Source organism: Panthera onca, chromosome A2 (genome assembly GCF_046562875.1).
Source record: "Panthera onca isolate mPanOnc1 chromosome A2, mPanOnc1 haplotype 2, whole genome shotgun sequence".
Classification (NCBI taxonomy): domain Eukaryota; kingdom Metazoa; phylum Chordata; class Mammalia; order Carnivora; family Felidae; genus Panthera; species Panthera onca.
In genome coordinates this window covers 61,571,857-61,586,463 of record NC_138340.1, presented here as the reverse complement: position 1 = coordinate 61,586,463, position 14,607 = coordinate 61,571,857, and the positions used below count along the sequence as shown (strand labels likewise).

The 14,607-nt window shown below is 54.7% G+C and overlaps 1 protein-coding gene across 3 annotated transcripts in view; it reads left to right on the top strand.

Moving 5' to 3' along the window:
• The window catches only part of NUDCD3 (NudC domain containing 3), a 62,136-nt gene that overhangs the window by 28,686 nt on the left and 18,843 nt on the right, over nucleotides 1-14,607 (top strand). For all 3 annotated transcript variants that reach the window (XR_013554068.2, XM_078442640.2, XM_078442639.2), the window contains exon 3: nucleotides 8,965-9,097. Coding sequence is in view for 2 of the 3 variants with exons in the window: in XM_078442640.2 (XP_078298766.1) it covers nucleotides 8,965-9,097 (133 nt within the window). In the remaining variant the exon portion in view is untranslated. The remainder of the gene's footprint in view (nucleotides 1-8,964; nucleotides 9,098-14,607) is intronic.

Below are 14,607 nucleotides of genomic sequence, written 5' to 3'. Positions count from 1 at the left end.
GTGGCTGTCGAGGCTTGCTACAAGCTTTGAGGTTAGGAAGTGTGAGTCTTGCTGTTGGTTTTCCTTTTTTAGGATTGTTTTGGCTATTCTGCCCTTGCATTTCCATATAGATTTTAGGGTCAGCTTGTCGGTTTCTGCACAGAAGCCTGTTGGGGGGTATTGACAGGTACTCATTTACGCACTGGCTGTAGATGAGTTCGGGGAGTTACCGCTTACCAGTATTTAAATTTTCTAGTCCATGAACTTATGAGGCCTTTCTGTTTTAGTTGTTTATCTTCAGTTCTTTTCACCATGTTTTGCTGTTTTTGGAGATTAACTTTTTTGTGAGGGGTTTTTGCTGTTAAATTTATTCCTAAGCATTTTATTCTTTTTCTAAATTTTACTTATTTAAGTAATCTCTGCACCTGACTTGGGGCTTGAACTCATGACCTTGAGATTAGGAATTGGATGCTCAACCAACTGAGCCATTCAGGTGCCCCTGGAATTGTTTTCTTCTTAGATTGTTCATTGCTACTGTGTAGAAATGCAATTAATTTTTACATATTGGTTTTGTAAGCTGTAACTTTGCTTAACTCATCAACTGTAAGTAGTAGGCTCTTTTAAAAACAATTTTTTTTAATGTTTATTTTTGAGAGAGAGCAAGAGCATGAACAAGGGAGGGGCAGAGAGAGGGAGACACAGAATCTGAAGCAGGCTCCAGGCTCTGAGCTGTCAGCACAGAGCCCGATGTGGGGCTTGAACTCGTGAACTGCGGGATCATGACCAGAGCTGAAGTCAGTGCTTAACCGACTGAGCCACCCAGGTGCCTGAAGGTATTTAGTAGGCTTTTAAGGATTTAATGTATTTATGCAAGGCCATATTATCTGCAAATAGAGTTTTACTTTTTCCTTCCAATCTAAGTGTCTTACTTGTTTATTTTCTTGCCCAGTCACCCTGCCCGGTACCTCCAGCAAAGTACTGGATGGGAGTGGTCACAGCGGCCCCTTGTCTGTTCCCCAGTCGTGGGGACAGTGCCCAAACTCCAGTTAAGTGTGATGGGAGCTGGGGCCCTTGCTCTTCCCATGTCTCATTCAAGAACATCCTCCAGCACCTTCAGCGGAAGCGACCATGACAGGAGGCTGTTGACATCTCACCACCTTACTGATTTCCTGGGATTAAGGGCATCTGGGGATAAGGGACTTTTAGTTTGACAGGCGGGCGGTCTGCCCATCACCCAGTGGGGCTCCAGTGCACAATGAAGGAAGCCTCCCGGGAACCACACAGGCCATCGGAGCTTCGCGTGTGTGAGGCGACTGTGTCTTTGGGGTATTGGGGTGGTGGTGACCTCCCAGGGACTTGGCCGTCACTTGGACTCTTGCTCCCGGTGGGCCCCAGAGCATGTAGGTGCAGCTCTGGGTCAGACCCCAGGCGCCTGTCAGCCTGTGGGGGCATGTCCTGTGTCTCCACTGACACTCCTTAAATTCTTTCTGCTTTTCCTTTCCCCTTTATTTTCTTTATCTTCATTTAGTTTTTCTGTTTTTCAGGAACTGTATTGCCAGCTCCAGTGTCCCAGCTGCTTTCTTTTATATTCTGTCATTTTAGTTTTTTTTTTTTTTTCTTTTTTAACATTTACTTATTATTGAGAGACTGAGAGAGACAGAGCGTGAGTGGTAGAGGGGCAGAGAGAGAGAGGGAGACACAGAACCCGAAGTGGCTCCAGGCTCTGAGCTGTCCACACAGAGCCTGATGCGGGGCTCGAACCCACCAACTGTGAGATCATGACCTGAGCCGAAGTTGGAGCTTAACTGACTGAACCACCCAGGTGCCCCTGGTTTTGTTTTGTTTTTTTCCCCTGGGAAACTCATGCATGATTCCCTCCACTGTAGCTGCGGGTCCTTGTGTTGGGTTGGCTTTTTCTTTGTGGTCATGCCTCCGTCCCACAGTATGTGTTTTCTGAGTGGGATTGTAGCTGCTGCTCTCGTTTCACAGCTGCAGGGTCATCTTACGGGCGGGCGGATGCACACAGGAGGACGGAGACACGTGTGGGTGCATCTGTACCTCCAGTGCTGTGTGGAAGAAACCCTGGGTCGTGTGGCTGGGACGGCCGCCTCTTCCTGGACACACTCCTCGCCCCTGCCAGTACTGACCCCACCTTTCTGCTCCTTATGGAGCCTTGGAGCTTCTGTGGTGTAAATTGGTTGCTTTGTAAGTTTGTTTTTCAATTCAGAAAAGAGTTCCTAAAACTTTGTTTTTACTTTGGGATAACAGAGTTTGACCTGAGAATTCCTGACTTAATTTTTAAATTTTAAAGCCTGAGTTAAAACCTTTCCTATTCTTGGATGGGTCTTGTTTCTATATTTGGAGGTAGGAAGGTTTCTGCATGAAATTTCTCATGCATCTGTCTTGAGAACACCTGTTGTGTTTGAGATGAGAGCAAATCCAGGCAAATTTAAAACCACGGCTTATTGCAAGAAAATGGACTCTTGGGGCTTTTGCATGAAGGAATCTCCCCTCCGCCGAGCACGCTGTTTGTGAACATGTGTTAGTGCGGAGAAGATGTTCATGTAAGGGAACCCTGTCGTTTATCATTTGCGTTAGAGAACGGTGCTGGCGGCTGTCCTTCCTTCTGAACTGCTGTGAGCAGTGTGTCCTTGTCTGGATGCTTCCACTTGTGTGTGCTCCTTTGTTCACGGATGGGGAAGGGGGTGCCCAGCGTCTGCATTTCCTAATAGTCCGTTCCTGCAGCGGCTCACATCGCTCTTCCTGGGTCATGGTCCCCGTGCAGACAGGGACCAGGTGACACGGCTGCTGGGAGAGGGCGGAGGCAGTGGGATCGGGCCGGCACGTCCCCCCTCTTGATGCCAGGTGCTCAGCTCCCTGGGCCTGGTGTGCTGATGTCACCTGTCCGGAGCCCTCCTGTGGTGCTGCTGCTGGTAGCTTCTTGGGAAGGGTGGGGGGCTGGCCGCAGGGCACATGGGCTGCGATGTGCAGGTGCAGTGCAGGGCTGGCAAGAAGTGGGTGTGAGGGCCAGGCAGAAGGATGGGGCCACATGCGTCGTGTGATGGGGACCTGAGCATTCCTGCAGCAGTGGGCACACTAGGTGGGACTGCTCCTTCCACGGGTAGGGAAGGGGTGTGCGGTGACGGGAGGTGATGACAAACAGGTCCGTAGACTTGCTGGCTGCAGGGCCACCTACTGGTGTGTCCCTGGCCTTCTGTGCTCCCGCGGACCCCATGAGCTGGCCTGGTCTCCCTTCCCACCCCGCCCTGTGTGCGCTTCCCCTGCTCGGGTCACCCATCCCGGGTGTCCCAGCGTTCACCAGTATGGGATGGGCCGCCCCTGCTGGGTGCCAGGATGAGCAGAGGGTGGGCTGTGTGTGCCTGAGGCTCGCCCGTCCACCCTGACGTTTTTGCTTTCACCCCGCTTCTGGGCCTCCCAGTGTCCTTCTGCCGCGTTTTCTTGTTTACTTTTAATGAGACTGATACCTGCTGCTCCCGCCCCCCACCGACCTTGGCGTACCCGAAGTGGGTCATGGGGGGCAGAGGGGTGGCCCCATAAGAAGTGGGTCTTGCAGAGTAAGGGTGGGGTGGGGTCCTGACCCTGTAAACCCTGCTCCCTGGGGAAGCCACTCTGGGGTTTCCATGGTACCCCCGGCCCCGCCTCCTGCCACCAAGGGCTCTCTGCATGCCTTGGTGGATGTTTGGGCCGTTGGCCCTCGTGTCCCTACTGTCGGTGAGTGTTGGAGGTCTGGTGCAGTTTTCTCGGGTGGGATTACTGCTCAGCTGGGGAGTCTGTTGAGAGCAGAGGTAGTAAAAAAGCTGGTCATGACTTGTTTGATTTTGGATGGATGGAGAAGAAAATGGAGTTAAGACTAAGAATTCAGCCTTCTCCACTTGTCATGTGTGTGCAGGTTACCTCATTTTTGTTGGAAAATGTGTACTATATATTCACGTACTTGGAAAATATTTGGAATGTTCTTTCTCTTGTCAAAATAATTAACGTGAGGGACATCGTTCAGTCGGTTAAGCGGTTCAGTCGGTTAAGCGTCCAACTTCGGCTCAGGTCATGATCTCATGGTTCATGAGTTCGAGCTCCGCGTCGGGCTCTGTGCTGACAGCTCAGAGCCTGGAGCCTGCTTCGGATTTCGTGTCTCCCTCTCTCTCTGCCCCTCCCCTGCTTGTGCTCTGTATCTCTCTCCAGCAAAATATAAATAAACATTAAAATTTTTTTTTTTTAAATGACGTGATTTAAGAGGAAGTCTTGCTGTAAGAAACCTGCACTGCCGGTTAATCAAAACAGCATATAGTAAATGTGGATGGTGTTTCTGCGGGCTGACCTTCCGAGCAGTTTGCATTAAAACCTATCAAATTATTCATGGGCGTATTATGAGGGGCTTCAGGTATTTCAGGTGAATCATCTGGTATTTTTAATTGTGCTACATAATTAAAATGTTAAAGGCAGATTATCAAAATATACTTTGTGACAAGAATTTTGTATCAAACGCTGATGGCGGTGGTGGAGAGTCTCCTGGGGGCAGAGTGAGCGGGAGCTACAGGCCGGGGGCATCAGTGCCCTGGGTGTCCCCACGGCGGCACACTGTTGTCCCGCAGGCTTCTGCTACGACTGGTCAGGAGCAGAAGCAAGAACGCAGGGGAGCGAAGTAGGACGTGGGCTGATGGCCTCAGGGCACAGGGATGGAAGCCGGGTGGGGGGCTGGGGGGCGGCAAGTGTGTCCCGAGATGGGCCTTGGGTTAGTGGGACGCCGGGAGGAAAGTAGGAGGCGGCACGTGGGAGCTGCGGAACCAACAGTCTTTCCAGCACGTGAAGAGCACTTCTGCGGCCGGGGAGCACCGACAGAGGCTGCGGCGCAAGTGGCTCAGAAGGAGCTCGTGTGGCCAGTAAGCACGAGCACACGGGAAGCCACGAGACTCCTCTCTTGTGTATTCGGGGGGCAGGACCCCTGCCTGGGCACACCGCAGGTGTGGGGTGGTCCCGGGCCAGCAGGTCCCCCGCTGGGTGCTCAGACCGACCCTTAGGTTATAAAGATTCCACGAAAGGAGAGCGTGGCACCATCCATGCCCTCGAAGCTTTCCTCCACTTCCTTATGTGGCATTCTCGACTCCTGTCTCGTCTCCCTGCCCCCAGGCATGACAAGACACACCCAGAAATCATGAAACTTCACCGTGTATAAATCAGTAAAACGAACATTTAAGCTTAATGTGATTGTCGTGAATTTCAGTGCCCAGTCTGTGTTCATGTTTTCCTGAGTGTCTGTTTTCTCATGGCTGGTTTTTCTGGACCAGCGTTCCGGCAGGTCTGCCGAGACTTCAGATTTAGAACTCTTCCGCTTTCCTCTTTAACTGTTGCTGTTTACTTGTAAAGAAACGTGGAACTTTGTTGTAGTTTCTAGCATTCTGGACTTGGTTCTGGTGAGAATGTTCTCTGCTGCTCTGCCTGCCGTACGCTGGCGGAACGGGATGGATTTTAGGCCCCTTGTTGGGGCAGAATGGTGACAAGCCTCTGTCCTGAGCCAAACTTTCTTTCCAGGTGGGAGTGCGCTGAAGAGGGTGGCGACCAAGTGTGAGGGGGACAGTGGCCCCGGGCAGGACGGGGTGTCAGGCACCTGGAGCATGGGACCCGAGGTCGTGGGCTTCTGCTGCTCAAGGAGCCTGGAAGAGGTGGCAGGAGGCTGTGAGCACGCTGGGCCTGCCTCGTGCCCTTTGGGTGGGTCACCGTGCACAGACTGTGCGGTCCAACCCTTCCTGTCCAAGGTGTGTGGGGAATGTGGCCGTCACGTCTTGGTGCTGAGATGGGGCCCACGAACCTGCTTGCAGGCTCCCGAAGCAGGGCATTGGCCTCCAGGGTGGGCTCCCCTCACCCAGCTTGGGAGTGCAGGAGCCCACAGGACAGTCCCTGTGCCTCCACCTGCTGTGTCCCCTGCCCAGGTCCTGGAGGCAGTGGGGTCAGTGAGGGAGGTCGTGGGAGGGACGGAAGTGGTGGGAGCATTGAGGGGGTGGAGGTTGTGGCAGGGACGGAGGTGTCCCACGAGGGGAGAGGGTAAACTGCCTTAGACGTGCCACACTCTACACGCTCATGCCACACACATGCACAGGCCCTGGTCCCTCCCATGGGCACACTCTGGGGAGCCACCCCCACTCCTGGAACCTTGGAAGGGGCCCAAGGGTGGCCCCCGTGCCCCCAGTTAGAAACCATGCCCTACGGCGCTAGCTCCTGCTCAAGCGCCTATAGAGGCCGCGACTCCTTTGCCTACCACTTGTCACGCTGGCCACTGCTGGAGCGGCATTGGTTTCTGCCCGCGCAGGGGTATGGAGGGGCGGGAGCGACCTGAGCAGAGCTCCCACCCCGGGAAGGGGGTGCTGGCTGTGGCGCAGGAGCCCGGCCTGGCAGCTCCTTTCACGTGGCCGGCCGTGGGCTCCTGGGATGCCCACGCTGCAGGGAGGCCTGCGTGCTGACTCACGCTCCTCCCCTCCCCTCCTTTCCCCTCCCCTCCACAGCTACATCTGCAGCTGCAGGGGTGTGGCTACAGCCAGTCAGGGATGAGGCCAGTCAGGGATGACGGGGCAAGGGGGCCCAGAGCACCTGCACATGACAGGAGGCTTATTTTTACACATCGTTGACTGCAAATAATCCACTTTATTTAAAGAGAATGTGGATTCCAAATGTTAAAAAAAGCACCCAGCAGGGTGCCGGGCTCTGTGGTGCTGTGTGAGCAGAGCCCCTCTGTGAGCCCACAGCTCTGGGGTGCAGGGCACCCCCGAGCAGGAGCGGCTCTGGCCGTGGCTGAAGGCTCAGCCCTGTGTCGTGGGATGTGGCTGTCCCTCCTCTGTGAGGGGTCCCGAGATTTGTCTCTGGATTTCTGCCAAGTGCCAGACCATGTTGGCCTCTGTTTTGTGTGTATTTTATTTCTGAGTTTCCATAACTTGGATGGTTTCGAATAGTTAACGCACACACTCCATTAGGCCGTGCGGCAGGCTGTGTGGGGAGGACGACACCCCCCACCCCCATCCTGGCCAGGCCCTCGGGTCCTCGCTGCACACTCCAGCATGGCCGTCACGCCAGGGCTCTGGAGCTGCATCGGGTGCTGGCGGGCCCGGTGCAGGTGTCTGGGTGTCAGGTTGCAGGCCGATGGCCGCCTGGTCCTAGGGACACAGGCTGAATCGCCGCCTCCTGTCCGGGAGTCCTGAAGAAGAGTCTTTTTTCTCTGGATAGGATGTCTGTGTTGCAAGGAACTTAATGGTTAAAGGAACAGAAGAAAGCCAAACTTCCTGTTCGTCTCCCACCCGAGACACCATGGAGACTTAACACGCTGGCGCTTGCTTTTACCCACATGCCCATGAGTGTCTCTTAGTAAATGGACCCACGCCATACTCGAAGCCGCACACTTTCCTCATGTAGCCCAGCGGCCTCTGCAGACTTGTGTGTCCTGGCATCCGTGTCAAGCCTGCCCGGTCTTGACCTTTCCCGCCTCTTCTGCCCTGCTCCCTGGGGCTCTCTCCCGAGCTCCCTTCCAGACTCTGGGTGGGGTCCTCCGTGCCTCTGTCAGTTTCTGGGGACGTGGACAGCCACTAGCCCCTGGCCCGCAGCTGCCCGGCCATCCTCACACCGCCGTCCCTTTGCATGTATTTCGTGTCCTGATCTCCCCTTGTGAAGGACCCAGATGGGACCAGGGCCTCCCAGTGACCTCATTTAACTTTGTTTTTAATTTTTATTATTTTTAATGTTTTACTTATTTTTGAGAAAGACACAGAGCATGAGAGAGGGAGGGGCAGAGAGAGAGGGAGACACAGAATCTGAAGCAGGTGCCAGGCTCTGACCTGTTAGCACAGAGCCGACGTGGGGCTTGAACCCACAAACCGTGAGATCATGACCTGAGCTGAAGTAAAGACGCTTAACCAGCTGAGCTGCCCAGGCGCCCCCTCATTTAAACTTTTAAATAAGGCACATTCTGAGGGCTGGAGGGTAGGACACCATAGAATTTTTGGGGTCACGCTTCAACCCCTGATAGGAGCCAGTTATCAGCTGTGAGAGCTGGGCGATGATGGATGCCAGCCTCACATATAAGGTGTACGAGGCAGACCCACAGGAGGTACACACGTTACCTGCGAACCACCACCTGACCAGAGATGGGGGGCTGCGGGGGTGCTCGTGTTCCGACCCTTTTCTGCGCGTCTTCATCTGCACAGATGAACACGTGCTCACTTCTGTGTCTCCCCATGAGTGCAGCCTCGTCCTCGGGCCTCTCCCTCCACATGTGGGTGCCGGTCTCCCTGAGGCTTGGAGAAGGTGGGCGAACTGCACCTGTTGTTGGGACAGCCTCACTCAGTGGTGTCGCCTTGTCCACAATTAGGCTTCTGTCCTTAATTTAGATCTAAAACTCACGTAGTAAGCTTGAGAGTCCAAACGTTTCTATGTGGTGTTTATGCTATTGTTAGCACTGTTAAGTTTAACAGCAAATCTCTTCTCCTGTTTTATTTGTAACGTCAGCCAAGGCGCTCGGCCAGGCCCGTGTGCACCCGTGCTGGGTTGGCCCTGCAGGGACAGTGGGGTGTGGCCGACGGGTTTTTCAGGCAGCTCCAGCACACCACTCAGGTCTCAGGAGAAAGCGGGGCCACGTTTGGGTTTGCGTGGAAGCTGCGGGCGGAAGTTGTTGGACAGTTTCTGGGGGAGCAGGAGCCCCGGGGCCGTATTACCGAGGCCCTTAGCTTGAGGGACTGAGCAGCGTTCTGGGGTCCACAAAGGCCGGCAGGCTAGGCTGTGCCGTTGACCACAGCCACATACCCCATCCCCGGCGTGCTGCATTCGTGGACTTCTCTGCAGCATGTCCCTTTGTCCTTGGGTTCCCCGGGAGGCCTGAGGAGGAGGGCCAGGAAGGAAGTCACCCTGCCCCAAAGAGGGAGCCCCTTGGGAGCTGGAGGTGGGGCGTGGCTGGGGCGTGGTGCTATCTCACCTGTCCTTCTTCCCCAGGAGGCAGGAGCAGTTCCAGAGAAACCCCGACAGCTACAATGGCGCCGTGCGTGAGAACTACACCTGGTCGCAGGACTACACTGACCTGGAGCTCAAGGTGCCGGTGCCCAAGCACGTGGTGAAGGGCAGGCAGGTAACCTTGGGGCCCCTCCAGCTCCTCCACGCAGCTTTCTCTGTGGCCGCGGCTGTCTGGTGTGGGCTGTGCTGGAGCCAACTGGCCTGTCCTGTGGTCTCCACTGTCCTTCAGCCGCAGACATGACTGCCAGCCCTGCTGTGCTGCTGGGGTGCACCTGCTGCTGGGTGTTGAGCTCCAGTGTCCTCCCCCTCCCGTGGTTCATTGCGTGGCGTCCCCACAAAAAGCCTGACAAGGGAGGCAGGGTGATCCACATCACGCCCATTTCACGGATGGAGCAGGCGCCTGGAGAGGCAGGGCGGAGATCCCCAGGTTGTGCAGTGGCCCATGGTTCCTGGGCCTGTGCTCTCTGGAGCACTGGGTGGTCACGGGGTGGGGGGCGGGGGAGGGGGGCGTCGGCCTGAGCAGGGGCGCTCACAGCCTTAGCTGGTGTCTCTACTTGAGAGCAGGAGTAGAAATGTAACCTTCGATGGGGAGAGAGAGAGATGTTTACTCAGTAGTCGTGCACGTAGGGAGGCCTCACTTTAAAGGAAAAACCCCATGTAATTTGTGAGGTTGTCCCCTGAGTGCTGTTTGCCAGAGAAACTGTATTCTTGCTTCTGTCTTCACAAGACTCTTCAGCCTGCACGGTAAGCAGTGCCTTCCGTGTTTCGTAGGTGAGATGGCGGGGCCGAGCAGTTCCTCCCCCCCCCCCCCAGTGACACAGGTGCCCCTCACTTGTGCCTGGGATCACTGAGTGCTCTGGGAACTTGTGTGAATGACTGCGGTCAGCGCAAGTGCGCTGCCTCTGAAGCTCTGAAAAGCTCTGAAGCTTTTCAAACAGCAGTGCCGCTGGCTTCTTTCAAGGAGAAGGTTCTGGAACATGCAAAGTAGAGCTTATACATGACTAGCTCCTACATTTTCTGGAAACGACTGCCGTGTGAAGCGGCACCAGCTTCGGCTGGCTTGGCTGTGTGTGAAGAAAACCAGGCTGGGCGGTGAGCTAGTCCCTCTGGGGCCCCTGTCCTGAGGTGCTGACCCTAGACTGCCCAGGCTGCACCTGGAACGGGCCCAACCGTGCGTAGGACACTGGCAGGAGCCAGGCAGCCCCCAGAAGTTGCACTCCCACCAGTGTCGGGAGGGAAGGCAGGAGCCCCGAGGCTTCTTGGCTCCATGTGGTTGTGGGTCAGGGGTCTTGGGCCATGCTGGCTGGAGCACCGTGTCCACTCATTTCTCCCTCTGCCCTCTTCCCGCCTGTGTGCAGAGATGTCACCAGAGCACGGTGACCCCTGTCACGTGGACTTCAAGGTCTGCGTTAGACCTGATGACCAGGGGTCATCCACACAGCATCTTGCTCTGATGACCATGTCCCCTCCCGTGTTGGTAGGTGCAGGCCAGTCTTCCTGTGGGGGGGAGGGGGGACTTTGCCCAGTGTCCCCTGGGGCTTCAGTGTTGGTGGGAACTTGGACCAGTGTCTTCTGAGGCTCCAGTGTGGGGGGGAGTCTTGCCCAGTGTCCTCTGGGGCTCCAGTGGCGGGGGGGGGGGGGACTTTTCCCAGTGTCCTCTGGGGCTCCAGTGCGGGGGGACTTGGCCCAGCATTCTCTGGGGCCCGGTGGGGCAGGCATCATGTTGTGTTGGGATTACCTTGTATGCAGGTAAGTCAGTTAAGAAAAGCGCTGGCTACAAACTTTGCTGAAGATAGCTCCAGCTTCCTGGTCCACTTCCTGTCTTCCTACTTCTCCACAAACTTCTGGAACTTTCTTCGGGAGAATTTGTATCAGGCCTAACCTGAAACTGGTTATTTTCTCTTTGACTCTGGAGACCCAGATCACCTGGTCTCTGGCTGTACTTTCCACCCCAGGAAACATACATGCTGACTCTCCCCCAAGCCCTGTGTCTTGAGGGTTCTGTGCCCTTCATCGTGTCCCCCTAGGGGACAGGCTGTTGCACCTGGGGGTCAGATGCACGTGTCGTGACTTCGATATGTCCTCACTTTCACCAAGGGTGGTTCTGGATTGTGCTCGTTCCCTCCTGAGACCTTGACTGAGCATGGGATGGTCCCCAAGGCTTGGACAAGATTGCTGCTCTGGGGCTGACCTTGTGGGGTGCAGGCAGTGACAGCTGGCACTGGTGTGGCAGTTCCAGGGAGTGGTGGCTGCCCGCGGTGCGTTGGCCGCTGGTGCATTTGCGAGACCAGCACGGTGCTGGAAGAAGGTGATTTCTGTGTTGGCATTTTTATGACACCTGATGACCGTATTTCTGCCGGCCTGGCTTCATCTCTGACGTGATTCAAGTTTTCTTTATCTTCTTCGGGAGTATTTTTGGTCCATGTTACGGCTTTTTTTTTTTTAATTTTTTTTTTTTTTTTAAAGAAATTGAGGTAATATAGGCATACTGGCTTCCGATGTGCAGCATGGCTATTTGATATATGTCTGTGCTGTGAAATGATCGGTGTAGTAAGTCTGGTGAACACCTGTCACCTCACATGGTAACACTTTTTCTTGTGATGGGAACTTTTAAGATAATCTCTTGGCAATCGTCAAATTCCCCGTTATTCCTATACCGAAGCAGGGGAGGGGTAGAGAGAGGGGGAGAGAGAATCCTAAGCAGGCTCTGGAGAGCCCAATGTAGGGCGCTTGAACTCACAAATCGTGAGATCATGACCTGAGCTGAGATCAGTCCGACTGAGTCCCCCAGGCGCCCCCTGAAACCTTCTTGTGAAACTCCATGGCCTCTCACGTTTTTTAGTGATCTAAGAGTTTTAACTACAGTTCACTTAAAACTTAGCAATAGGTTTATTTTGGATGTCTTGGCTTTTGCTGGTCTCAGGGGTTTTTCCTCTTGGAGTAGTCCGTTTCTTTCTGGACTGGCTGCTTTCCAGCCCTTCCCTGAGGTGCCTGTCACAGCTACCTGTCAGCAGTGTTTATTTTAGGGTTTTGACTGTGGCACCTGTCAATCGTCATGGAGGTGGTGACTGTGGTCGCAGCGGTCCAGTGGTGAAGTCACGGTGGTGGGTGTGCCGGTGGCACTGTGAGTGCATGAGGGGGCAGCAGGGGTCCCCGGGCCCCCTGCCCGTTGGTGACTGGCGCCAGCAGCAGCAGCAGAGCGACCGCTGTCCCTCTGCGCTGGTGCTCGGATGCAGCAGGCGGAGGAGAGCGCATGCATTGCCCTTGGTGGCCAGGGTCCTGCCTTTTCACGTGGCCTTTTTGCTGGTGAATCTAGAGCCAAACTCTAGAGGCTTTCGCCTCGAGCAGGAGTGAGTGCACTCAGCCGCCCTTCGCCCGCTGTGCCAAGGAGCAGGGGACGTCTGCGCTGGGGTGGAGGTGCCTCTGCCCCTGCTGGCATCCCCTGGCACCAGTCATTCCTGGCATCTCACCGAACGCCAGGACTTGGCCGCCGGGAAGTGGAGCTCCGGAAGTTTTGAGGCCAACCCCTGTGCAGACGAGACAGCCTCCGGGCCGCTCCTGCCCCGTTAGGCCATTGCCCTTGGCCGAAAGCATGCAGACAGAGTCCCGGCTGGAATGCATGACCCCCCTCCTCCCCGGGGACCACGCGTGGTCTTTGCTGAGGATGAGTCCTGCGCCTTCGCCACGGGAACCTCCCACCGTGGCACTGGCACTGAGGCTCCTGCTGTGGTGCTCGGCCCTGAGCCGTTGGGGCCACCCGTGGGATTTGTCCTGCAAGCGCTGAGTGAGCGAGCAGCGGAGCTCCCTTCTCGGAGTGGGGAAGAGCTGTGGTCCCAGGACCATTTTTATCCACTTCATGCAGGGGTGTGCGTGGTAGGGTGCTCACATGTGACGTTTTCACAAGGCCTGCCCCTGTCCAGCTGTCCTCCTCCAGTCCCCGCCCTGGCTTCAGTCACCATGTCGTGAGCTTCTGGGTCACGTGTGAGTGTGCGCTGCCACGTCCCGGGCATGTTCAGGGGCGGGCGGTTCCTGACCCTGCCTGGTAGCTGGCACTGCGGTCATTGCCAGTGTCTTGCTGTTGGAGACGGGGACGCAGTGAATGCCCTCTGGTGCGTTCCGTACTGCACGTGCACGTGCCACGTAGGACGCATGCCGGGAGGCGCTGTCACAGGTGCAAAGGGTGTGGCATCCCTTCAGGACTGCTGATGGCCCCCGAAGGGGTGGGCACCGATCCATGTTCCCGTTGTCATCGTGCACAGGGGTACAGCATCAGGTTTGGGGGTGGTAGAAGCTGGATGGGTGGAAAGGGAGCTTCTGGGTGTATGTGGATTCATATTCCTCTTGGGAGTATGGTTAAGCATGTTTTTACATGTGCTGGTTAGACCTTAGGCCCTTTGCCCTAATGATTTCTAGGAGCTCTTTATAATCTCAGGTCAGCCCCCGGTCTGTGGTGTGTGTTGCAGACCTATTGCCTCATTTTGTTACTAATATTTTGAGTTGGCTTCTGGTATTTTTTTCCTTGGGGAACTTAATTTATTTTTATGTAGTCAAATTAGTCTCTTTTCTTGTGGCATCTGGAATTAGAAAGGAGTAGGTTGCGTTTTGATGGAACTTCTTTGAACCTTTGCTGCCTTATAATCCACTTGGATTTTCTCGCCCCTTTTGAGCAGCTTCGTCTAAATTCTAATGGTTTCTCATTCAACTGTTACAGAAATGAAATGATTTTTCTCTTATGGAAGACACTGCTGTGTGGTGATCTGGGCCTTATCTCATTGGTTACTAACCAGGAGCCTAACTAACACAGTATGAATTTTGTCACTTAGGAAGTTGATTATTGTATTTGATTAGGTGGAGACACTCCAGAAATGCTCCTGTTCAAAAAGTACAGGGAGAACTTGAACAGAATTAGTTAAAACTGAGAATGGAAATGGACACTAGTGTTGATTTTTAAAAATGTTATTTTAAGGAAAGGCTCTGCTACAGATTGCTGTGTGTGGATAAGGGTGGTGGGCGTGCTGGTGAGGAGGGAGTGCTCTGGGTTTGAAAGCAGGTCCTGGGTGGGATGGAAGGTTAATCATGCTTAGTAAATGTGGATGTGTTCTCTGGATGTGTCCACACAGTGCGTTCGCATGTTTTCTTTATTTATTGTTCAGTAAGGGACACATCTCTCAACCTTGTGGGTGTTCTTGATCTCATGGGGGCTTCCTTGGTAGGGTCCTTGTCAGCACCTTGGGGTGATGGCCTCTGGCCTGTGACAGGACATTCCTGAACATGAGATTTTTTTCCGGGGTGGTCTCAACCTCTGTTTCTACATTGGGACCGCCTCCCTGGTCCTTCCCTGGCATCTTAGGCCTGGTCACTTGGGATGAGGCAAGGGAGGGGAGGAGGCATCTCTGCCCTTCTCACTGCGTACCCACGTGTGTCAGCCCTGTCTTTCCCTCTCTCCCCGCCCGTGGACACACATTCTCAGTTCTCAGGGGTATGTACCTGGTGCACACAGTAGCAAAGGTAGCTCCCTTTCTGAAGGGCTGCAGACTGTATTCCAAAGTGCTCGCACCAGCTTTAACATTTTACATACCCACGAGAAGTGTGTGCAGGCTCCTGTTCCACGTCCCCGACACCTGT